At 42.2% G+C, this 27,031-nt stretch overlaps 1 protein-coding gene across 1 annotated transcript in view; it reads right to left on the minus strand.

The window, feature by feature from the left end:
* The window catches only part of TES (testin LIM domain protein), an 89,190-nt gene that overhangs the window by 14,335 nt on the left and 47,824 nt on the right, over positions 1-27,031 (minus strand). The window contains exons 2-3 of the mRNA XM_056573858.1: positions 16,776-16,861; positions 113-365 (exon numbers count right to left, since the gene is read on the minus strand). Coding sequence (XP_056429833.1) covers positions 113-365; positions 16,776-16,861 — 339 coding nt within the window. The remainder of the gene's footprint in view (positions 1-112; positions 366-16,775; positions 16,862-27,031) is intronic.

Consider the following 27,031-nt stretch of genomic DNA (forward strand, 5'->3'; position numbering starts at 1 on the left):
TGTTAAATATTGAAATTGCTTGCTCTTTATTCCTCCTACAATGAAATATATTTCCTATTCTTAAAAGGTCTTCCCATTCCGATTTCTGAAAGGTGTAAGTGTGAGGACTTACTAGAGTTTGGTTCTGCACTGGTGGTGCCCATTCATAGGTCACGGTGTTGATGGACACGTCTTTCTTTGCTGCGACTGGACTAGTCAGGATCATTACATTCCTTTTGTAAGTAGGGATGCCATCTGTTTTCAGCTTTGCAATCAGCGCTGTGTATTTTGTGTCTTCGAATAGCTTGCCAACTTTATGATCATCTTCGTTGTTTGAAGGAACATCATGTTCTTCTTGTCCGCATTTGCAATTTCTACAGACCTTCCTAAAATTTAAGAAAATCAAAAAAATTGTACATCATGTAATGTTTATATAATATTTTAAATTAAAGGGGTACTCCGGGGAACGAAACCCATAGTCCATCCATTTTCCTCTCATCAACCTATTTAACCCCTTAAGGACCCAGCACATTTTCACCTAAAGAACTCGAGCATTTTTAGCACATCTGACCACTGTCACTTTAAGCATTTATAACTCTGGGATACTTTTTACTTTTCATACTGATTCGGAGAATGCTTTTTTGTGACATATACTACTTTATGTTAGTGGTAAATATTTGTCGATACTTGGTGAAAAATAAAAAATTTGATGAAAATTTTGAAAATGTTGTATTTTTAACTTTCAAACTCTGTGCTATAAAGGAAAATGGACATCCCAAATAAATTATATATTGATTCACATATACAATATGTCTACTTTATGTCTGCATCATAAAGTTGACAGGTTTTTACTTTTGGAAGACATCAGAGGGCTACAAAATCCAGCAGCAATTTTCCAAATTTTTTTTCTAAATCGGAATTTTTCAGGGACCATTTCAGGTTTGAAGTGGATTTGAAGGGCTTTCATATTAGAAATACCCCACAAATGACCCCATTATAAAAACTGCACCCTTCAAAGTATTCAAAATGACATTCAGAAAGTTTGTTAACCCTTAAGGTGTTTCACAGGAATAGCAGCAAAATGAAGGAGAAAATTCAAAATCTTCAATTTTTTTTTTTTTATTTAATTTTTTTTTTTTACACTCGCATGTTCTTGTAGACCCAGTTTTTGAATTTTTACAAGGGGTAAAAGGAGAGAAATCGCCCTCAAATTTGTAACCCAATTTCTCTTGAGTATGGAAATACCTAATATGTGCATGTTAAGTGCTCTGTGGGTGCACTAGAGGGCTCAGAAGGGAAGGAGCGACAATGGGATTTTGGAGAGTGAGTTTTTCTAAAATGGTTTTTGGGGGACAAGTCATATTTAGGAAGCCCCTATGGTGCCAGAACAGCAAAAATATAAAAAAAAAATAAAAAAAAAACTAAGAAAACCACAAGGCATACTATTTTGGAAACTACACCCCTCAAGAAACGTAACAAGGGGTACAGTGAGCCTTTACACCCCACAGGTGTGGTTTGGATGTGTAAATTAATTTTTAAATATTTCACTAAAATGCTGTCCCCCCCCCCCCCCCCCCAAATTTTAAATTTTTACAAGGGGTAATAGGAGAGCCCCATCTCTTCTGAGTATGGAAATACCGCATGTGTGAATATCAAGCGCACTACAATGCTCAGAAGAGAAAGAGTCCCATTTGGCTATTGGAAAGCAAATTTTGCTGAATTGGTTTCTGGGGGGGGGGGGGGGGGGCATGTCGCATTTAGGAAGACCCTATGGTGCCAGAGCAGAAAAAAAAAAACACACATTGCATACTATTTTGGAAACTACACCCCTCAAGGCATGTTACAAGGGGTACAGTGAGCCTTTACACCCCACAGGTGTTTGACAAATTTCCACTAAAGTTGAACGTGAAAATGAAAAATTAGATTTTTTTCCACTAAAATGCTGGTGTTACCCCAAATGTTTCCTTTTCACAAGGTGTAATAGGAGGAAAAAGCCTCCCGAAATTTGTAACACCATTTCTTCTAAGTATTTCTCACCGAAAAGGATTGCAGTAACATATGTTTTGCTATACACATGTTTATTCCCTTTATGTGAATTGAATTGGAACTAAACCAAAAAAGGGAGGATAAAAAGCTAATTGGACATAATATCACACCAAACTCCAAAAATGGTCTGGACAAAATTATTGTCACCCTTTCAAAATTGTGGATAAACAAGATTGTTTCAAGCATGTGATGCTCCTTTAAACTCACCTGGGGCATGTAACAGGTGTGCAATATAAAAATCACACCTGAAAGCAGATAAAAAGGAGAGAAGTTCACTTAGTCTTTGCATTGTGTGTCTGTGTGTGCCACACTAAGCATAGACAACAGAAAGAGGAGAAGAGAACTGTATGAGGACTTGAGAACCAAAATTGTGGAAAAATATCAACAATCTCAAGGTTACAAGTCCATCTCCAGAGATCTAGATTTGCCTTTGACCACAGCGCGTAACATTATCAAGAAGTTTGCAACCCATGGCACTGTAGCTAATCTCCCTGGGCGAGGACGAAAAAGAAAATATGAAAAGGTGTCAAGGCAGGATAGTCCGGATGGTGGATAAGCAGCCCAAAACAAGTTCCAAAAGATATTCAAGATGTCCTGCAGGCACAGGGAGCATCAGTGTCAGCACGGACTATTTGTCGACATTTAAATGAAATTAAATGCTATGGCAGGAGACCCAGGAGGACCCCACTGCTGATACAGATACATAAAAAAGCAAGACTACGTTTTGCCAAAATGAACTTGAGGAAGCCAAAATCTTCTGGGAAAAGGTCTTGTGGACAGATGAGACCAATATAGAGCTTTTTGGTAGAGCACATGATTCTACTGTTTACCAAAAACGGAATGAGGCCTACAAAGAAAAGAACACAGTACCTACAGTGAATTATGGTGGAGGTTCAATAATGTTTTGGGGTTGTTTTGCTGCCCCTGGTGCAATGAATGTGTGCAAGGCATCATGAAATCTGAGGATTACCAATGGATTTTGGGTCACACACTGTACAGCCCAGTTGGTTTGTGTCAGAGATCTTGGGTCTTCCAGCAGGACAATGACCCCAAACATAAGTCAAAAAGCACCCGGAAATGGATGGGAACAAAGTGCTGGAGAGTTCTGAAGTGGCCAGCAATGAGTCAAGATCTAAATCCCATTAAATGGGTACTCCGCCCCTAGACATCTTATCCCCTATCCAAAGGATAGGGGATAAGATGTCAGATCGCCATGGTGCCGCTGCTGGGGAGCCCCGATGCGGCACTGTGCTGTAATGATAGCGCAGAGCGAGTTCGGTCTGTGCGTAATGACGGGCGATACAGGGGACGGAGCCGCGTAACGTCATGGCTCCACCCCTCGTGACATCACAGCCCGTCCCCTTAATGCAAGTCTATGGCAGGGGGCGTGACAACCGCCGCGCCCCCTTCCATAGACTTGTATTGAAAGGGGGCGTGACATCACGAGGGGCGGAGCCATGAAATAACGATGCTCCGGCCCCTGTATTGCGCTTCATTACGTGCAGAGCGAACTCTCTCTTTGCTGTAGTGATAGCGCGGTGCCGCAGCGGGGATCCCGGGGCTCCCCAGCAGCGGCACCGCAGCGATCTGACATCTTAGCCCCTATCCTATGGATAGGGGATAAGATGTCTAGGGGCGGAGTACCCCTTTAAATGCCTGTGGAGATCTTAAAATTGCTGTTGGGAAAAGGCACCCTTCCAATAAGAGAGACTTGGAGCAGTTTGCAAAGGAAGAGTCGTCCAACATTCCGTCTGAGAGGTGTAAGAATCTTATTGATGGTTATAGGAAGCGACTGATTTCAGTTATTTTTCCAAAGGGTGTGCAAACAAATATTAAGTTAAGGGTGGAAATAATTTTGTCCAGCCCATTTTTGGAATTTGGTGTGACATTATGTCCAATTTGTGTGTATTGTAACTAAACCAAAAAGGAGGAAAAAAAAGCAAAGGGAATAAACCTGTGTATAGCAAAATGTGTTCCTGCAATCCTTTTTGGTGAGAAATACTTCATTTTCTAGACAAATTTCAGGGGTGCCAACATTTACAACCATAACTGTATGTGGATGTAAAGTCCTCTGCGGGCGAACTACAATGCTTAGAAGAGTAGGAGCACCATTGATCTTTTGGAGAGAGAATTTGGTTGGGATCGAAGTCAGGGGCCATGTGCGTTTACAAAGCCCCCCGTGGTGCCAGAACAGTGGAGCCTCCACATGTGATGCCCATTTTGGAAACTACACCCCTCACAGAATTTAATAAAGGGTGCAGTGAGCATTTACACCTCATTGGTGTTTGACAGATCTTTGGAACAATGGGCTGTGCAAATGAAAAACTAAATTTTTCCGCTGTTATGGCACCATGGGGGCTTTGTAGACACACATGGCATTCAATTTCGGACAACTTTCTCTCTCCAAAAAGCCCAATGGAGCTCTTTCTCTTCTGAGCATTGTAGTTCACCCACAGAACTTACATACACGCACTTTACATCCACATATGGGGTATTTCCATACTCAGAAGAAATGGGGCTACAAATTTTGTGGGGCTTTTTTTCTTTTCCCTTGTCAGAATGAAAAATGTAGGTCAACACCAGCATTTTTTTTCTTCATTTTCACAAGTGGGTATTAATTTTTTTGCGTTAATGTCAGAACCGCTGTAAAATCAGCCAACCCTGTGCAAATCACCAATTTAGACCTCAAATGTACATAGTGCGCTCTCACTTCTGAGCCATGTTTTGCACCCGCAGAGCACTTTGCTTCAACATATGGGGTATTTCCGTACTCCCCAATCCCCAATTTAGGCCTCAAATGCGCATGGTGTTCTCTCACTTTGGAGCCCTGTAGTATTTCAAGGCAACAGTTTAGTGCCACATATGGGGTATTTCCGTACTCGGAAGAAATTGCATTACAAATTTTGGAGGTCTTTTTCCTTTTACGACTTGTGAAAATTTTAAGTATGGGGCAACACCAGCATGACCCTAACTTTAACCTTTTCATAAGGGGTAAAAGGAGAAAAAGACCCCCAAAATAATGTAACACAATTTCTCCTGAGTACGGAAATATCCCATATGTGGCCCTAAACTGTTGCCTTGAAGTACTACAGTGCTCCAAAGTGAGAGAGCGCTATGCGCATTTGAGGCCTAAATTGGGGATCTGCATCCGCCACCAAAATACCCAACGCCAGTGTTTCCCAAACAGGGTGTCGCCAGCTGTTGCAAAACTCCCAGCATGCCTTGACAGTCAGTGGCTGGGAGTAGTTGATTTTCAACAGCTGAAGGCTCAGTTTTGGAAACAGTGCCGTACGAGACTATTTTTTATTATTGGGGGAGGGGGGTAACTGTGGAAGGGTGTGTATATGTAGTGTTTTACTTTTTATTTAGTGTAGTGTAGCCAAGCAGCGCAGTCCACGATCATAACCAGGTAAGCGGCGCAGTCCGCAGTATACCTCATCTAACAAAGTATTCCACACTTACTGTGCACTCATTCACACACGCACGAGACAGAGCGGCCGACACCAGTAGAAAGACTAAATTGTGATCCTGGCAGCGGGGAAGTGAGGTAAGGCACGCCAGCAACCACGAATCCACCTGCGAGCGGGTAAAACCTGATCTCACTACTAATACGGGCACAACTGCAATATAATCTGGAGGAGGTTAAGCCTATCAGTACTCAGACCACACGCCACACACTGAATCAAATTGGTCTGCATGGCCAGAAGGAAGCCTACTCTAAAAAGGTGAGGAAACCCTGCAAACAGTTCTCTAAAGATAGATGTATAAGATAGATAGCCCCCTTTCCGTTTAACTCTGTATTACTTTTAGCTCTATCATTGGAGTTCCTACTTGCCAAATGAAAGCCTTGATTAAAAAAAAAGTAGGAGAATCAACACTGGACTATTATGTACGGCATACTGGGGGCACAATTTTCCACCAGGAATCAGATGAGTACCATGTTGTGTAAAAGCCATACAATATAACTCTCTGGAACTCTTCTCTAATCACAGAGTTGCCATATTGATGAACGGATTGCATAGTCTCTCTCTTTGTCCCATATGTGATAAGGGATTGCATGCATTATATCTCCGTTTTATACGTAATGCTCTATTAGAGAGAACATATTAAAAGTATTAAAGGAGTAGTCCAGTGGTTTACAACTTATCCCCTATATGGAGGATAGGGGATAAGTTGCAGATCGCGGGGGGTCCGATCCCTGGGGCCCCCCGCGATCTCCTGTACGGAGCCCCGACAGCCCGCGGGAAGGGGGCGTGTCGACCTCCGCACGAAGCGGCCGCCGACACCCCCCCCCCTCAATACAACTCTATGGCAGAGCCGAAGCGCTGCCTTCGGCAATCTCCGGCTCTGCCATAGAGATGTATTGAGGGGGCGTGTCGGCCGCCGCCTCGTGCGGGGGTCGACACCCGCTATCTCGGCGGAGAGCCGGGGCCCCGTACAGAGAGATCGCGGGGGGCCCCAGCGGTTGGACCCCCCGCGATCTCAAACTTATCCCCTATCCTTAGGATAGGGGATAAGTTTTTCACCACTGGACTACCCCTTTAAACGTATATGTAAAAGAAAACTGATCTGTTTAGATGATCACTGGAGTTTAATAGTTGACGGCAATACATTGCTCATGTTGATGGAAGCAGGCGATATTGGGAGAGCTGAAATAAAACCGCTGTTCTATAAATCATTGGTGTGGAGTACTATGGACAGCTCAGAATATCCATACCTAGACACATGAATGTTATCAATGTGGAAAAATCTGTTTTCATTCAGATGTTTAGTGTCTAACAGAGACCTATTACATCTGTAGCATATTTTTGCCTTCTTTGGATACAATTTTCTATTCATCTGAACACTCGCCATACTCAGAATTATAAACAGCATTATGAGAGATTAAAAGATAGTCTGGATTTCAATCATACAATTATAATAGTGACATGTATTTTTATTTTTACAATAAAACACTGACCTGTGTGTGGAGAATCGGGCCTGCTGTTTAGAATCAAGACAAAGGGACTGGAGGAAGTACTATTAAAGTAGAAGTGTCTGTATGTGTATGTGTTATATATACCGTATATATACACATTATATATATATATATATATATATATATATATATATATATATATATATATATATATATATATACAAAAAAGGCAAGAAGCGGCACTCCAGCATTCAAAGTGAAAAAGTAGTGCTTTTTATTCACCCATCATATCAGCAACATTTCAACCCTCTCAATGGGGTCTTTTTCAAGCATACAACAGTGTATAAGTGCTACATATTTATAAGATCATCAATTAACAAAGGTAAGCCCACAAATGGGTGGATACAGTGACATCATCAAGAAAAATAACAGTGTAAATAAAGCAGATATCACATCATCAAGAATGCATTATGTGTTACATTATTAAAGTGCATGTGCAATGACAATATACGTGCATATGAGCATGAATTACAGCGAGATTATAATTATATTTTTGGCCAGCCCCCCTGGATACGCTGTAATAAGAATTGATCATCTCCTTGTGGTATATATAATGGCAAATAGAATTATCTGGTTTAAATAGCGAATATGGTTTTCCCTTCTTTTTGCCCTTAAACAAGATGGCTGGTAGTCAAGTCATGAGGATGCAGATGCCTGCGGTGGGCGGCGCCTGCGTGGTCTGGTCTCGCAGGTCACGTGATTAGCATGGCCCGTGTGATCATGTGTGCGGGGGCCGGCTGGGGAACATGCTTTTGCGGTGAATGGCAACCAATATGGACGGAAGGTAACTCCCCCTAATTAATGATTTATACAGATTCATGTTATGGGTTTTAAGAATCTCACTGTAATTCATGCTTATATGCACGTATATTGTTATTGCACATGCACTTTAATAATGTAACACTTATATATATATGTGTCAGCCAGCACTTTAGTTGATACCAAACTATTATATGGACCTGGCCTACGGGTGCACGCTACTAGGCTAGATATACAGCAACAGAAGAATGCAGCAGCACACTGCCAGCACAAGGATATAGTTGAAACATGAATATGCAGTTAAAACATGGAGAGCTATACAGCTATGGTGTAATAGATGCAAATGTGAAACTATGAAATAGTGAGGCACTTAGCTCGCAAATTTGTCTCCGCCGGCGGTCAAATAGCTTGGACCGTCCCACCGCGATAAGGTGGCCTCATTGGGACGGACCCTACACTGTGAATATGCCTCTGTGTGAACAGTTCAGTAAGAATGGCAGGGTCTGGAACATCCAAGACACCTTATATACACACCTGATAGAGGTGGGTGGGGTGCAAGGCCAACATGGAGGTAGCCACTCCCCCGTATGTGCAATACAGACAAAGAATAAGTCAGCCAGCACTTTAGTTGATACCAAACTATTATATGGACCTGGCCTACAGGTGCACGCTACTAGGCTAGATATATAGCAACAGAAGAATGCAGCAGCACACTGCCAGCACAAGGATATAGATGAAACATGAAAATGCAGTTAAAACATGGAGAGCTATACAGCTATGGTGTAATAGATGCAAATGTGAAACTATGAAATAGTGAGGTATATATATATATACACACACATACACACACACGAGAATGAATGGGAGAAAAGCAGTTTTTACTCGCATGAGATATCTTATTAGGATAGAAATGTCTTATTTAACCCCTTAAGGACCCGGGGTTTTTACGTTTTTGCATTTTCCTCCTTACCTTTAAAAAATCATAACTCTTTAAATTTTGCACCTAAAAGTCCATATGATGGGCTATTTATTATTATCCTTTTGACGTCAGTCATTTGACCCAAAAATCTGCGTCAAAACGGAAAAAAAAAATCATTGTGAGACAAAATTGGAAAAAAAAAACATTTTGTAACTTTTGGGAGCTTCCGTTTCTACACAGTACATTTTTCGATAAAAATTACACCTCTTTATTCTGTAGGTCAATAAGATTAAAATGATACCCTACGTATATAGGTTTGATTTTGAGGTACCAGTAATACATGCAGGAAAATTTATACGTTTAAAATGGTCATCTTCTGACCCCTACACCTTTTTTATTTTTTCGTGTATGGGGCGGTATGAGGGCTCATTTTTTGCGCCGTGATCTGTTTTTAGCGGTACCAGTTTTGTATTGATAGAACTTATTGACTTATATAACTTCATGATATAAAAAGTGACCAAAAATGTGCTATTTTGGAATTTTTTTTGCACGTACGCCATTGACCCTGCGGTTTAATTAACAATATATTTTTATCATTCGGACATTTCCGCACGCGGCGATACCACATGTTTATTTTTATTTACACTTTTTTTTTTTATGGGAAAAGGGGGGTGATTCAAAAACTTTTATAAGGGAAGGGGTTAAATTATCTTTATGATTCTGCCGCTTGACAGCTTATGCCTGGATCCCAGGCACTGAGCAGTCATTCGGCGATCGGACACCAGGAGACAAGGTAAGGGAACCTCCTGCTGTTTCACAGCTCTTCGGGATGCCCCCTGAGCTAACCGGCAATGATTTACTTTCACTTTAGACGTGGCATTCAACTTTGAACGCCGCGTCTTAAGGGTTAATAGCGAGCGGCACCACGATCAGTGCCGCGCGCTATTAGCCACAGGTCCAGGCCATTGTTAGAGGCCAGGCCCGACCCGCTATGACACGGGGCCAAGCCGCAGCCCTGCGTTATACAACGGGAGTGGACTCATGACGTACCGGTAGTTTTTATTAGGTCTTGTGCCCTCCTAGGCCGAATTTAGCTTAACCGCTTAAGGACCAAGCCCATTTTGACCTTAAAGGGGTACTCCGCCCCTAGACATCTTATGTGTCTGATTGCGGGGGTCCCGCAGCTGGTACCCCCATGATCTCTGTGAAGCACCAGACGTTCCTTTAGAATGCTGGGTGAGGGCATTGGGGGTCATAATGCCCCCTCCCATAGACTTTCATTGAGGGGGCGTGACGTGACAAGGGGCGTGGCCGTGATGTCACAACCCCCGCTCCAAGCAAACAAAATGTTCCGAAAGCTGGGGCAGCGGAGAACCCGTTTAAAGGGGTACTCCGGTGAAAACCTTTTTTCTTTTAAATCAACTGGTGGCAGAAAGTTAAACATATTTGTAAATTATCTGTAGAAATATATATATTAGGGCTCAGGGTTTGAGACAACTGGACAGGTTGGGTTTCAAGTAATATTTAAATTTATTGATTGTATATAATGTGACAATTGAATATTAGATATAATGTAAATAGCAGCAACTGCGTCTCACAGGGCCCTTGTGTAGGCGCAGCACCAACTATTAAGAACTATAGCATATGTATAGTACAGTATATAAAATATAAAAATATACTTGTAAAAAATTATAAAAGATATAAAATAAGAATATAGAGACCACCATAAACATATATATAGAGAGGGATCTGGGTGGGAAAGTCTTAGTCCATCCTCTATGGTAAATAATCTCCTCTCATAAAAAAGTCCTGCTCATATAGACCGATTCTGGTATTGTGGTAACCAATGGCAACCATAAGGTTAGTAACCCGTAGCAACCGTTCAGATGAGTCCGGCTATTTAAGCACTTCAACGTTTAAGTAGAAGATAAACTTGCTATTTGTAGACAATATTCAACATGAACAGCTAGTGTGCAGTCACTGTTAATATGCATGCATATTTGTATGATACTTTGTATCTCACCGCTCCCGGACACTGATGTGCTGAACTTCACGGGGATGCTGCGATCTCCTCCTGATGCGCTGTGTAATCCCGCAGTGTGTTAGCACTGAGTAGCTGTCTTGGTAAGCGGCAGCATCACCGGAGACTCGGCCGTCTCTCACAGTGGTGATGTTGGTAGATGGTGGGTTGCGGGTGGTGTTGTCGCAGCGGTTCTGCGGATGCGCACGTACATGTGCCGGTGGCGTCCTCGTGGCAGCGAGGCGCGGATGTCTCCTTCACCGGGTGTCGGGTGATTGACAGTTTATTGTCCGGTATCGGACTGCTATTGACTTAAGCAGGGCAAATATACTGGTGGTCTCAATAGGTATTAAGGGGACGCTGGACGCGTTTCAGGACTGTCTCAGTCCTTTCTTCAGCAGCAAAGAATAAGTGTAATGGGGGTCACTGTATCGTATTTTATACATTTAACTCCTCCTCTATCAATTAGTGACATCAGATCCAGAGTAAACAAAGTAAACAAAACAAAATAGTGGTGTTAGATTTATGAATGAAAGTAGTAGAGCTCAGTACTAAATGAATAGGACTGTCTTGAATTACATATAGTCTGCTGTGTAATGCATTGAATATAAAATAAAAAGACCTGTATTAAATAATATACGTGAGTGAATTACAAAGTGATGTCTTTTTGTGTGAATGGAATGTTGAGATATATAAAGTAAATTCATTGTGTGCCAATTGTAATAGTTGACCATAAATATAAAATCATAGTATCTGTGTACAATTGTATAAAAGTATGAATACTATGTGAAAGTCTAAATATTGATGATAATGCAAATATTTAAAATATTGGTGTAGTGTGAAATGGGATATATATTTTGCTTGCGAGTATAATTGTGATGGTGAAACCTAATATGCAAATGTGATGATTGTGGATTACTAGAGACCAGGTGTCTAAAGAAAAGTATCTATACTCTTAGTGTCCTACAGTCAGTATATCTGTTGCAGTATAGAAGAAGGGACTAGATAGTGTACATATGGATATGGTTGAATACAAAAGTTATAGACAATGGAGATATAAATACCCGAGTTCGACCGATCGACCGATTATCGGTATGGCCGATATTATCGTCCGATAATCACAATTTTGGGCATTATCGGTATCGGCCCCACCGCACCGCACCGCGACCGACCCCCCCGACCCATCGCGTCGCTCGCACCCCCACCGTCGTGCGGGGCGGTATACCAGTATGGATTTTTGCCCATACCGCTATACCGGTCGGGCCCCTCCACCACCCTCCGAGTCAATAAAAAAAATAAATAAATAAACAAACAAACTTACCCGTAATGGGGGTGGTCCGGGCCATCCATCCATCCATCCTTCCTGTAGTGTCCGGCATGTCAGGTGCGTCGCTGCGCACGGGCGTCACTGCGCAGCGGCGTCTATGCAGCGTACTAGGCCGGAGCCTGCCCGGAGTGGAGAAGATGACCCCTGGAGAAGAAGGACAGCCCAGACCGGTTCACCCTCCACCCGGAATGCCGCCGGACACTACAGGAAGGATGGATGGATGGCCCGGACGACCCTGACAGGTAGGGGAGAGAAGCGGGTGGTGGCGGCGGTGGCCTATGGCACCGCAAAAGCCACTGCAGTGCATTGATTTAAAGCGCCCGCTTTAAATCAATGACCTGCAGCGGTGTCGAGGGGGGATAAATAGCCGATAACTTATACTGGAATATCGGTATAAGTTATCGGCTATCGGCCCTAAAAAAACGATATCGGTCGATCCCTAGTCCACACACAGTCTAATGTTAATACCACCCTTAGTCTCCGCACAGTCTAGTGTAACACCGTCCCTGGTCCCCGCACAGTCTAGTGTAACATCAGTATATAGCATAACTTGTAAGTGGGCAGGGCATTTATATAGGTGTGGCTTTAACATAGGTAGGCACACAGGGTCCCCATGATCCTCTATTGCCCGGAGCCCAATGAATTGTCAGTCCACCTCTGCTATGGTCTCAAACATTAACCTCTTAAGGACCAATGACGTCCTGGGACATCATGGCACCCTGGGCCTTAAGGACCAATGACGTCCCACGACGTCATGGCCTTTTCCGGTCCCTTCAGCAGGCATCCAGGGCAAACGCCGAGGGGGGCCATGTAGGTCCCCCATGTCAGCGATCGCCGCAAATCGCAAGGGAAATCGCCCATGCGATCTGCGGCGATACCGGGCTGATCGGGTCTCTGGGACCCGATCGCCCGGTAATTTTGCATGATCCCGGCTGTCACAGACAGCCAGGACCATGCTAACGGATAGGAGCGAGGTGGCAAGCCTGCCACCTCCTCCTATACCCTGCGATCTGTCGGTTAGTTAACCGACCAATCGCAGGAGGGGGGGGCGGTTACTTCCTCCCGTCCTGCCCGGCCCCTGAAAGTCCGGAGAGGGCGGGAGGAAGACCGGAGGAAGCGGCGGGGGACGGGGGAGTGCTGGGGACCTCGTCCCTGAAGACCCGAATCCCGGCGATGAAGATGGCGGCGGCGACGACAGGTGAGTAGATCTTCAGCCACGGTCGGGCCCTTTACAGCAATGCACGTCGCCGTAAAGCGACATGCATTGCTGTATTGGGACCCTGTATACTACAACTCCCAGCATGTCCAGACAGCCCTTGGCATCTGGGCATGCTGGGAGTTGTAGTTTTGCAACATCTGGAAGTCCACAGTTTGGAGACCACTGTGCCCTTCCAGATGTTGCAAAACTACACATCCTCAGCATGCCCTTACTGTCCAGGCATGCTGGGAGTTGTAGTTCTGTAATATCTGGCCCTTCAGATGTTGCAGAACTACAACTCCCAGCATGCCTGGACAGTTTGGGCATACTGGGAGTTGTAGTTTTGCAACATCTGGAAGGGCACAGTTTGGGAACCACTGTATTAGTGGTCTGCAAACTGTAGTCCTCCAGATGTTGCAAAACTACAACTCCAAGCATGCTGGGAGTTGTAGTTCGGCAACATCTGGCTCTAAAGATGTTGCCGAACTACTACTTCCAGCATGCCTGAGAATGCTGGGAGTTGTAGTTTTGCAACAACAGGAGGCACACTGGTTGGGAAACATTGTCTGTTTCCTAACTCAGTGTTTCCCAACCCGTGTGCCTCCAGCTGTTGCAAAACTATAACTACCAGCATGCACTGAGACTGTGCATGCTGGGAGTTGTAGTTTTGCAGCAGCTGGAGGTCCCCCCCTGTGAATGTACAGGGTACATTCACATGGGCAGGGGCTTACAGTGAGTATCAGGCTGCAAGTTTGCAATGCAGCAAATTTTGCGCGGCAGCTCAAACTCGCAGCGGGAAACTCTCTGTAATCCCCCGCCCGTGTGACTGTACCCTAAAAACACTACACTACCACAAAATAAAATAAAAAGTAAAAAACACTACATATACACATACCCCTACACAGCCCCCCTCCCCTCCCCAATAAAAATGAAAAACGTCTGGTACGCCACAGTTTTCCAAATGGAGCCTCCAGCTGTTGCAAAACAACAACTCCCAGTATTGCCGGACAGCCGTTGACTGTCCAGGCATGCTGGGAGTTTTGCAACAGCTGGAGGCACCCTGTTTGGGAATCACTGGTTTAGAATACCCCTATGCAAATCCCTAATTCAGGCCTCAAATGCACATGGCGCTCTCAATTTGGAGCCCTGTCGTATTTCAAGGCAACAGTTTAGGGCCACATATGGGGTATCGCCGTACTCGGGAGAAATAGCCTAACAAATTTTGGGGGGCTTTTTCTCCTTTCACCCCTTATGAAAAGGTGAAGTTGGGGTCTACACCAGCATGTTAGTGTAAAAAAATAAATTTTTTACACTAACATGCTGGTGTTGCCCTATACTTTTCATTTTGACAAGAGGTAAAAGGGAAAAAAGCCCCCCAAAATTTGTAATGCAATTTCTCCCGACTACGGAGATACCCCATATGTGTGTGCAAAGTGCTCTGGGGGCGCACAACAAGGCCCAGAAGGGAGAGTGCGCCATGTACATTTGAGGTGATTTGCACAGGGGTGGCTGATTGTTAACAGCGGTTTTGACAAACGCAAAACAAACAAAACCCCACATGTGACCCCATTTCGGAAACTACACCCCTCACGGAATGTAATGAGGGGTGCAGTGAAAATTTACAACCCACTGGTGTCTGACAGATCTTTGGAACAGTGGGCTGTGCAAATAAAAAATTTTGTACAGCCCACTGTTCCAAAGATCTGACAGACACCAGTGGGGGGTAAATGCTCACTGTACCCCTTGTTACGTTCCTCAAGGGGTCTAGTTTCCAAAATGGTATGCCATGTGGGGGTTATTTTGCAGTCCTGGCACCATAGGGGCTTCCTAAATGTGACATGCCCCCCAAGCAAAATTTGCTCTCAAAAAGCCAAATATGACTCCTTCTCTTCTGAGCATTGTAGTTTGCCCATAGTGCACTTCAGATCAACTTATGGGGTACCTCCATACTCAGAAGAGATGGGGTTACAAATTTTGGGGGGTATTTTCTGCTATTAACCCTTGCATTAATGTGAAATTTGGGGGGAAACACACATTTTAGTGACATTTTTTTTCAATTTTTTTACATATGCAAAAGTCGTGAAACACATGTGGGGTATTAAGGCTCACTTTATTCCTTGTTACGTTCCTCAAGGGGTCTAGTTTCCAAAATGGTATGCCATGTGTTTTTTTTTTCCTGTTCTGGCACCATAGGGGCTTCCTAAATGCAACATGCCCCCCAAAAACCATTTCAGAAAAACGTACTCTGCAAAATCCCCTTGTCGCTTCTTCGCTCTACTGCGCCCGCCGAACACTTTACATAGACATATGAGGTATGTGCTTACTCGAGAGAAATTGGACTACAAAGTATAATATATAAGTATAAATTTTCTCCTTTTACCCCTTGTAAAAATTCAAAAATTGGGTCTACAAGAACATGCGAGTGTAAAAAATGAAGATTGTGAATTTTCTCCTTCACTTTGCTGCTATTCCTGTGAAACACCTGAAGGGTTAAATGCTGACTGAATGTCATTTTGAATACTTTGGGGGCTTCAGTTTTTATAATGGGGTCATTTGTGGGGTATTTCTAATATGAAGACCCTTCAAATCCACTTCAAACCTGAACTGGTCCCTGAAAAATTGTGATTTTGGAAATTTTGTGAAAAATTGGAAAATTGCTGGTGAACTTTGAAGCCCTCTGGTGTCTTCCAAAAGTAAAAACACGTACATTTTATGATGCCAACATAAAGTGGACATATTGTATATGTGAATTTAAAAAAAATTATTTGGAATATCCATTTTCCTTACAAGCAGAGAGCTTCAAAGTTAGAAAAATGCAAAATTTTCAATTTTTTCATCAAATTTTGGAATTTTTCACTGAGAAACGATGCAAGTATCGACAACATTTTACCAATAACATAAAGTAGAATATGTCTCGAAAAAACAATCTCGGAATCAGAATGATAGGTAAAAGCATTCCAGAGTTATTAATGTTTTAAGTGACAGTGGTCAGATGTTCAAAAAACGCTCTGGTCCTAAGGTGTAAAATGGCCTGGTCCTTAAGGGGTTAAAGAAAAGTAAGCCAAGCCTGCTGGTTTTAGTGTGCCACCGAAATGTATACCTAAAGATAAGGTCAGGGAAAAGGAGGACTAATCATGCTGAATTTCAACACCTGAACAATTTTTTCTCCGTGGAGATATGACAGGGGGTACAGGATAAGTGTTGGTATGTTTAATATTTTGCTATTCTATTTCCCAAGGCCACTTGCTACAGAATTGGCATGTCCTGATGACATTTACATAATGGATATTGCCAGCATGAATCAGGTACGATCCAAGTAAAACTTGTCAGTCTTTCAACTGAAAATGGACAGCTAGATCACTGCAATAGAATATATGACTGTTTACATCTGTGTTTTCTCTCTTAGTGTTCCGTTCCTGTTCTACCACATCAGAAAGACGGTCAGCTGTAGATTATATCACAAAGAAGCAAAGCCCAAATTATAATACATCATGTAATACACCTATTAGTTTGCTGTAGACTGAAGTGTAAATAACACAAAACACTCACCTCCAAAAGTGAAGTTCAAACCCCTCACATTTATCTTTGCATTTGAAGCAAGGAGCTCCAGACCCTTCTTCATGGCCTAATGTCATCTGTATAAAAAAATAAATAGTAGTTGAGAACATCCCTAATATAAAAAGAACAGTTAGTAAAACCAAGTTACATGCCACATTTTTCAGACAGTAAAACAAACAGGATAACGAAATATAGGTTTAAACAGGGGAAAAAATACATTAGCCCATATTTACTTTTGCTGAATTTTGGTTCAGTTGCACTAAAAAAAAAAAAAATCTGTTATGACTTCCGCAACATTTGCTAAATGGGTACTCAATAGATTATGAGATGTCTGATCGCAGGGGGTCCGGCCACAGGGACCCTGCGCGATCTCAGAGCCAGCACCCTGGCAATCTGAACATTTTTGTTCGGAGTTTTGAAACCCGGGCCAGTGTTCTGAACAAAAATGTTCAGATCACCAGGGTGCCGGCTCGGAGATCGCGCAGGGTCCCTGCGGCCAGACATCTTATCCCCTATACTTTGGATCCTTGTAACTGTATGGACCTACAGAATAATGAGATAAGGAGTACCGGTAATTTTTAGCGAAAAGTGCACTGCGTAGAAACGGAAGCCCCCCAAAAGTTACAAAATGGTGTTTTTTTTATTTCACCCCACAAAAAATTTTTTTTTGTTTCCTCGTAGATTATGTTAGAAAATAAGTGATGTAATTACAAAGTACGAATTCTGACATCACAAACAAGCCCTTATATGGGTCTGTAAGTGCAAAATAAAAATAAAAAAAGAGTTATGATTTTTAGAAGGGGAGGAGGAAAAAAACAAAAGTGCAAAAATGGAAATTGTCCGGGTGCCTAAAGGAGTACTCCGGTGGAAAACAATGTATTTCAAATCAACTGGTGCTGGAAACAGATTTGTAAATTGCTTCTATTAAAGAAATGTAAGCCTTCCAGTACTTATCAGCTGCTGTATACTACAGGAGGAAGTTGAGTTGTTATTTACTATCTGACCATAGTGCTCTCTGCTGCCTCCCTCTGTTCATGTCAGGAACTGTCCAGAGCAGGAGAGGTTTGCTATGGGGATTTGCTTCTGCTCTACACAGTTCCTGACATGGACAGTGGTGTCAGCAGAGAGCATTGTGGTCAGACAGAAAAGAAATTCAAAAAGAAAATAACTTTCTCTGTAGTATACAGCAACTGATAAGTACTGGAAGGGTTAAGATTTTTTAATAGAAATAATTTACAAATCGGTGTAACTTTCTGGCCCCAGTTTATACAAAAAAAAATTATATTATATTATATCATATTATAATATAATATAATATAAATATGACGGGGGGGGCTGTGACAGAGGGGGGGGATGTGAAGTGACAAGGGGGGAAATGTGACAAGAGGGAAACGTGACAAGAGGGGGGAAATGTGACGGGGGAGATGTGAAATGGGCAGGGGGGGGGGGGGAGATGTGAAATTCAATGCAAAAAATTGTACCGCTTTTGGTACAAATTTTCAGACAGAATCATATCGCCAGGGAGGTTAAAGGGGTACTCTGCTCCTAGACATCTTATCCCCTATCCAGAGGATCAGGAATAAGATATCTGGTCATGACATCTTATCCCCTATTTAATCAACATCTTATCCCCTATTTAATCAATCATCAGACATCTTATCCCCTATTTAATCAATCATCAGACATCTTATCCCCTATTTAGTCAACAAGCCCTAATATAAGTCTTTCATTTTAACAGATAAAAGTATGGCGTAACAAAAAAATTAAAATAAATATCTGTGGCGGGAAATCTGAGAGAAAACCGCTATTTTGAAACTTTGGGGTGGGGGTGTGTGTGTGTGTTAGTTTTTACACAGTGCACATGTATTCTGTGGGTCTATACAATTAAAATGATAGCCAAGATTACATGTTTTTCTTTGCAATTTTGGACCGTAGAATTGATGTCAGCCATTACCGACGAGTCTCCAGGTGCTGCCGATAGCAGTTGGGACCCGTGGCCTAACAAAAGGGTGCAGCTCCTACGTTTGCTGCATAGATCAGACATGCCGCAGGGGGTAAATGTATATCCTGGTGTGCTAAGTACCAGGCAGTCAGGAGGAAAGCCATGTGTACTCTAAGGGTTAAACTGCTTTTTCTTTCCTTCAACTCTTCAAGTTGCACAGCTCAGTAAGGACTATAAGCACTTTCCCTTATAACTACAGGCTCATCAGCAATTTTTACAAATGTATTTGTATTTTGTATTTGCTTTAAAAATGTAAATTAAAAGGTGATGCCATAATTGTTTCCTTTTGCTTGATCTGGAAAAACATATACCATAACTTGTAATAATTTACTTTTATTTGTAAGAATTTTTCAAAAAGTCAGAATGTTCCCTTATTAATTGTGGAAGAATAATAATAGGTATGCCCCGAGATTTCAGGTGGTAATAAAAATATATATTTTTTGGCATTGTACAAAATGGGACGGGGGGGGGGCAGGGTCAAACAGACGGATGCACTCACCCTCGGCATAGGCAGAAGCAAGAGGAGGCACAAGTTTTTTCTCCAGTGCTGGAGAGGGGTCCACGGGGGCAGAGCTGTGATTAGACTGTGCCTGAAGGACCTTTAATGATGACAGAGTAGGTGGGGCCGAGTTGTGATGAGATTGTGACTAAAGAACCTGCCATGACAAAGACCCCGACATGGGGTAGGTGGCTGTAAAAACCTAAGACATGACAAGCTTGTATGAAGTTGTGCATGTAGAGCAGTTATCTGCTACCTGTGGTGCTGCAGGTGTTTCAGAACTACAACTCTCAGCAGATCCTACAACCAAAAGCTGTACTATAGCAGTGCATGCACTTTATCGTGTTACAGCCCATTATGCATTGCTGATAGTTGTCATTGCCTGCTGTAAGTGGTATTGCTGCAACAGTTACAGAACAGGCTCTATAGCACAACCTGCTGAAACTTGTAGCATCATATTTTGACAATTCTGCATGCGGGGATACCATATATGCTTATTATTTTTAATTTGTTTTATAAAATTGGAATTTTTAAATTTTTTTATTTTTTATTTTTTATTAGCGGAGGGGCTTTTATATGATTTTAAAAACATTTTTTATTTTACAATTTTTGAATCCCCATAAGGGACTATTACATGCATTCATTAGATCGCATTTACTGTTTAATGTTATGCTATTGCATAGCATTAAATAGTGAGAGGGGCACTCCACTGATACAGCCTGGCTCTCCCAAGCTGCAACACTGCAAAGTCAATCCAGTGCCCGGAGGCAGATAAGTGGACCCTCTAGCACCATTTTAGCTCATCGGATCCCCACAATCTTGGGGTCTGATTAGCTCCACTGAGCTACCGGCATAGGGCATATAACCCTTTAGATGCCGTGATTGGCATTGATCACGGCATCTAAAAGTTAAGGAAGGGCAAGGTGTGATAGCCGTTGCCCGTTATTAGTGTTGAGTGTCTTGCTACTTATATAATTATATAAGAGCCCTCACTTACCTGCCTATGAAGTGAGTGCTTGCTTCATAGGCATTAGAGATGAGCGAAGTTACAGCTATTCGATTTGTCACGAACCTTGCGGTTCAGCGTTTGTTGACTTTAGCCTGCATAAATGAGTTCAGCTTTCAGGTGCTTCGGTGGGCTGGAAAAGGTGGATACAGTCCTAGCAAAGAGTCTCCAGCCCACCGGAGCACCTGAAAACTGAACTAATTTATGCAGGCTAAAGTCAACAAGCGCGGAACAGCAAGGTTCATGACGAATCGAATCACTGTAACTTCGCTCATCTCTAATGGGCATTTAACAATAACATTAAGTCCAAGACAGAAAGGGGGTACCTGTATGCTTATTGTCATCTAGGTGTCAATAATAAATATTAACCTCTTTAGGACAATGGACGTAAATGTACATCCGGATGCGGTGGTACTTAACGCACCAGGACGTACATTTACGTCCAGTACATCATATGAGCGTCGGACCGGTTCTCCCATCATGCACGGCAGGTCCGGGCTGCTATCAGCGGCCAGGGATCCACCAGTAATGGTGGACATGAGCGATTGCTGATCACATTGCCCCAAAAAATTATTAAAAAGCCACTAAAAAGTCAGATATACACAAAAGTGGTACTAAAACAAAAAAAAATAAAAACTACAGGTTATGGCGCAAATGAGCCCTCATAAATCTCTGTATACGGAAAAATTTTAAAGTTATAGGTGGTCGAAATATGGTGATTTTAACCCCTTAAGGACCAAGCCCATTTTCACCTTAGGGACCAGAGCATTTTTAGAAATCCTGACCACTGTCACTATAAGCATTAATAACCCTGGGATGCTTTTACTTATGAATTTGATTCAGAGATTGTTTTTTCGTGACAGTCTACTTAAACATAGTGGTAAATTTTAGTCGATACTTGCATCGTTTCTTGGTGAGAAATTCCTAAATTTCATAAAAAATTTTCAAATGTAGCATTTTTTCTAACTTTGAAGCTCGCTGCTTGTAAGGAAAATAGATATACCAAATAAATTATATATTGATTCACATATACAATATGTCTACTTTATGTTTGCATTATCAACGAAAGTCTATGGGAGGGGGGCGTGACTGCATAAACTTTCGTTGAGGGGGCGGGCGTGACGTCACCAGGGGCGGCCCTGAACACGGAACCCGCACACAGCGTTCGGAACAATAAACTTCCGAAAGCTGGGGAGCGGAGCTCCGGAAGCAGGGCAGCAGAGTACCCCTTTATTTAGTAAAAAAATTAAAAAAAGTTTGAGATTTTTTTTTTTTTTTAAGCAGTACAAGAAAAAGAATGTACGTATGGGTATAATTTTAATCGTATTGACCCACAAAATAAGGACAACATAAAATTTTTACTGTTAAGTGTACAGCGTGTAAACGAAAGCCTCCAAAATTAGCAAAATTGTGGTTTTCATTTAAATTTCCTCACACAAATAATTTCTTGGGTTCGCCGTACATTTTATCGTAAAATGAGGGATGTTACTTAGAAAGTACAATTGGTCGCACAAAAAAACACAAGCTCTCACATGGCTTTGTGGATGGAAATATAAAAGAGTTATGGATATTAGAAGGCAAGGAGGAAAAAAAACAAAAATGCAAAAATAAAATTGGTCTTGTTACTTAAGGGGTTAAATAAATAGTTGCACAATAGAAGCAAAACGTACGTTGGGGTACGCGCACCACCGGTTAAGCACTTGTACATCTTTGATGACACTTCTCAGGTCTGTTTTTTTCTTTACTTGCTGTACTACTATTGTGTTTTTCTGGGAGCGTGTGGGATGCCATATTTTATCTATGTCTGTTTCTATTTGTATTTCAGTAAAGCATTTTATTTTTATTATAGCAATAAAAGATTAAATACAATTACTTTACAATAGGACATACCGTATATACTCGAGTATAAGCCGACCCGAATATAAGCCGAGGCCCCTAATTTCACCCCAAAATCCCAGGAAAAGTTATTGACTCGAGTATAAGCCTAGGGTGGGAAATACATCATCCCCCCTGTCATCATCCAGACCCCCGTCATCATCCCCCCTCATCATCATCCCCCTTCATCATCACTGCCTGTCATCATCCCCTTGTCATCATCCCACCCCCCCTACATCATCCCCTTGTCATCATCCCACACCCCCCCTTCATCATCCCCTTGTCATCATCCCACCCCCCCTTCATCATCCCCTTGTCATCATCCCACCCCCCCTTCATCATCCCCTTGTCATAATCCCACCCCCCCTTCATCATCCCCTTGTCATAATCCCACCCCCCCTTCATCATCCCCTTGTCATCATCACCACGTCATCAGCCCCCCCCCTTCATCATCACCGCTTGTCAATGTCTGATACAGTGGTCTTCAACCTGCGGGCCTACAGATGTTTCGAAACTACAACTCCCAGCAAGCCCGGGCAGCCATCGGCTGTCCGGGCTTGCTGGGAGTTGTAGTTTTGAAACCTCTGGAGGTCCGCAGGTTGAAGACCACTGCGGCCTTCGACATCCAGCCCCCCCCCCCCTCTCACCCCCTTTAGTTTTGTACTCCCCTCCGCTCGGCGGGACGTTAGGGTGCGCTGGTCCGGTGCTGCAGGACTGTCCGGTGGGGAGGTCTTCCGATGGGATAGTGGTTCCGGGCTGCCATCTTCACCGGGGGGCCTCTTCTCCGCACTTCGGGCCCGGAATAGTGGCGTTGCCTTGACGACGACGCAGAGAGACGTTGGTAATGAACGTCCCTCTGAGTCGTCGTCAAGGCAACGTGACTATTCCAGGGCCGGGCCCGAAGCGCGGAGAAGAGGCCCCCCCCGGTGAAGATGGCAGCCCGGAACCATTATCCCACAGGACGACCTCCCCACCGGACAGTCCTGCAGCACCGGACCAGCGCACCCTAACGTCCCGCCGAGCGGAGGGGAGTACAGAACTAATGGGGGTGAGAGGGGGGGGGGGCTGGATGATGTCGAAAGCCGCAGTGGTCTTCAACCTGAGGACCTCCAGAGGTTTCAGAACTACAACTCCCAGCAGGCCCGGACAGCCGATGGCTGCCCGGGCTTGCTGGGAGTTGTAGTTTTGAAACATCTGGAGGTCCGCAGGTTGAAGACCACTGAGGGCGGGGAGTTCACTCGAGTATAAGCCGAGGGGGGTGTTTTCAGCACGAAAAATCGTGCTGAAAAACTCGGCTTATACTCGAGTATCTACGGTAACCTTACATTTCATCAAACCACCTTACCACACCCCACCCCTACTGCCAGAAGGGAGGAAAAAAAAATAATCTAAACGATCTAAAAATATATATATATATTTTTTTTTATCATCTATCTCGGAACTATATCTGTGGTCAGTGTTTTTGTGGGTGTTTGTAGAATTTTTTTTATTGCATAGATTACTTTGTATTATACTTTCATCAGGAACCATTTAAACATGTATATATTCATCCAATAAAAAGACAACTTCTAATGAACCTGATTGTTCCAATGATAAAATTAGGATGACAGATCTACTGTCTTCCTTTACAGACTAGTCTCCTTGTCCATGCCATCATGTACAAAACAGAGGAAATGTACTGCAGTAAAGCAATAAAATTCATTGAAATGCAATTATGAATAATTCAATTAGATTTTTAAATATTAAATTAAAGGGGTATTCCTGGAAAAAATAAATAATTATATCAACTGGCTCCAGAAAGTTAAACAAATTTGTAAATTACTTCTATTAAAAAATTGTAATCCTTCCAATAATTATCAGCTCCTGAAGTTGAGTTGTTGTTTTCTTTCTGACAACAGTGCTGTCTGCTGACATCTCTGCTTGTCTCGGGAACTGCACCAAGTAAAAGAGGTTTGCTATGGGGATTTGCTTCTACTCTGGACAGTTCCTGGGGCAGGTGTCAGAGAGCACTTAGACAGAAAAGAATAACTTAACCTTAACAGCTCTGAAAAGATTAAGATTTTTTTTTAATAAAAGTAATTTACAAATCTGTAGGTTAAAAGGAGGATTTGGAGTGGCTCTTTGTTCTCACCGTAACCAATAGCAACCCGGGCTACCCAAAATATCACCTATACCTAAGGTGAATGAAAATAGTACTAATTTACAAGAAAGAATTGGGGCTCAGGGTAAATGATGTGTGGACACAACTGGCTTGATATGTTAGATATTAATATTTATTATAGTAATCGATTTGTTTGTAAGACGTGGTAAGTACCGTGACTTACAGGGCCCTTGTAGAGCCACGGCACTCCCTACAAATAATATAGTATGGATAAAAATGCTAATAAAATTAAAATAAAATGCAAATAATATAGTATGGATAAAAATGTTATGGATAAATAATTAATCTTATATTTATGTATAGTATTTACATTTTACTAGCATTTTTATCCATACTATATTATTTGTAGGGAGTGCCGTGGCTCTACAAGGGCCCTGTAAGTCACGGTACTTACCACGTCTTACAAACAAATCGATTACTATACGTAATTAATAATAAATATTAATATCTAACATATCAAGCCAGTTGTGTCCACACATCATTTACCCTGAGCCCCAATTCTTTCTCGTAATTTACAAATCTGTTAAACTTTCTTGAGCCACTTGAACAGTGATTTAAAGTATATGGCACTGGATGCAGTAAATTACTAACAGTTTTATGGATTCCAATTGCATAATTTGCATGATTATTTTCGCTTGGCTCTAAAAACCAAGTGTGAATAGTGATCAAAAGACTGTGTCGTTACTAGAAGTGTCAACAGTGATCAAAAGACTGTGGCGTTAATATAAGAATATAAGAATACAATGTTGGGGCTCTCATCTGTATGAATTAATGTGGAGAGGTGAGCACCAAGAAAGATACCAACATATGGCGGTGGCAATACATTCTTAGTTTTTTCACGTGGTGTGATTTTTTCCAAAAAAGTTTTTTTCATATTTTAATGGATACAATAAATATTAACATTTTAAAGGTTCCCTATATATATATATATATATATATATATATATATATATATATATATATATATGGAACCTTTAAAATGTTAATATTTATTGTATCCATTAAAATATGAAAAAAACTTTATATATATATATTTTTTTTTTTTTTTTTTTTTTTTCCTGGATAACCCCTTTAAGAAGATGCTGTTCCTACTGTGCAGCCCCAACCAGGAATGAAGGAGTCAGGGCCATTTTCTGATCACTGCAAATTCCCAGTAGTCCATTAAATGGAATGGTCAACCATAAAATCAAACAATTGTAGTAAGTTTTACATAGCCCTCTGTTTTTGGCTCATAAATGAAACTCCAAAGCAAAATATCCTTCTATAAAATCTATATGGGCAAATAGAGAACATGAAAAATAATTCATTCCATCATCCATTTGACATATGTGCAGACTAATGCCCCAACACTGTACATACTGAGGAAGAGATACTGCTGCAGATAACCCCTTTCTTCCCGATGCATACATATCTGTGTCATAGAAGAATGCTGGTACTATAGGAAATACAAATAAATTAACTGCTGGCTGAATGTGGAAATGGAAGTGCTGCCATGAGGGACACTATATTTCAGGCCTAAAAACACATATATAGATAGCTTAGAGGGACTGATCACATATGATTTGTCAATCTGCCCCAGGTTTCAGAGTTATGGGGGACATGTATCAAAGATTTTACTCCTGTTTTGTGTGTATTTTTTTGCGCAAAATTTTGCTCAAGCCCTTTTTTTGTGCACGTTTTGGTAGAGCATGTCCTCCAGATGTGGCTGAATCAGGGTACCTTGGAGTGACATCTATAGTACACATGGATTTATTACCTGCGTACTTTTCCTTTGCACCAAAAATTTTGACGCACGTGCGTCTTTTTCCCAGCAAATATAAGCCAACTTTAACTGCACGTAGCAATCCTTTCTATTTCTGAAGGAAAGTTCTACTAAGGAACCACCAGAATGTTTTCACTTTCCTATCTCAATTCCTCATTTGGTTTGCTTTATATTGCTCTTTACTCCTTGGTTATTCCAAAGCACTTATAAAATAATTTGCATATAGAATATTTCTTTACAGTTCAGTTATTCATTAGATCACTTGTATATTGGTTTTGCTATTTTATGATCCAACAATTTAATACATTTACATAGGAAATGTTTGATAACTTATCATTGAACAAGCTCCGTCACATTAAAATAGCTTTGTAATCCACTTAACACTGTAGATCATTCTCCTTTTATTTTTACAATTTACTGCTTTCCGTTATACTTTTCCCCAGCGCCCAGTAAGATGGTGGCTATCACTGATAGCCAGCCATCTTACCATGCGACCACGGGGGGTTTCATCCCCCCCCAGCAATCGCTGCTATCAGCTGGTCAAATCTGATTAGCTGATAGCAGCGCGGTGTGTGAGTCCGGATCACGGGGATCGGGACACACACTGCTCTGCTAAGTGTCCCTTACCCGTCCATGCAGTGTCCTGAGCAGTCCCGGTGCGAGCGGCGTCCTCCAGGCGGTCCCGGGGGTGGTGCGTCCCCGCGGTGAGTTTGCAGCAGCAGGGCGGCATCTTCATTGGCAGCAGTGAGATCGCCGTAAAGCGATCTCACTGCTGTCTCTCGGAGTTTCAAAACTGCAACTTCCAGCATGCCCAGACAGCCTTTGGCTTTCTGGGCATGCTGGGAGTTGTAGTTTTGCAACATCTGGAGGGCCACAGTTTGGAGACCACTGTATAATGTTCTCCAATCTGTGCTCTTCCAGATGTTCCAAAATTACAAATCT

Source organism: Hyla sarda, chromosome 4, assembly GCF_029499605.1.
Source record: "Hyla sarda isolate aHylSar1 chromosome 4, aHylSar1.hap1, whole genome shotgun sequence".
Classification (NCBI taxonomy): domain Eukaryota; kingdom Metazoa; phylum Chordata; class Amphibia; order Anura; family Hylidae; genus Hyla; species Hyla sarda.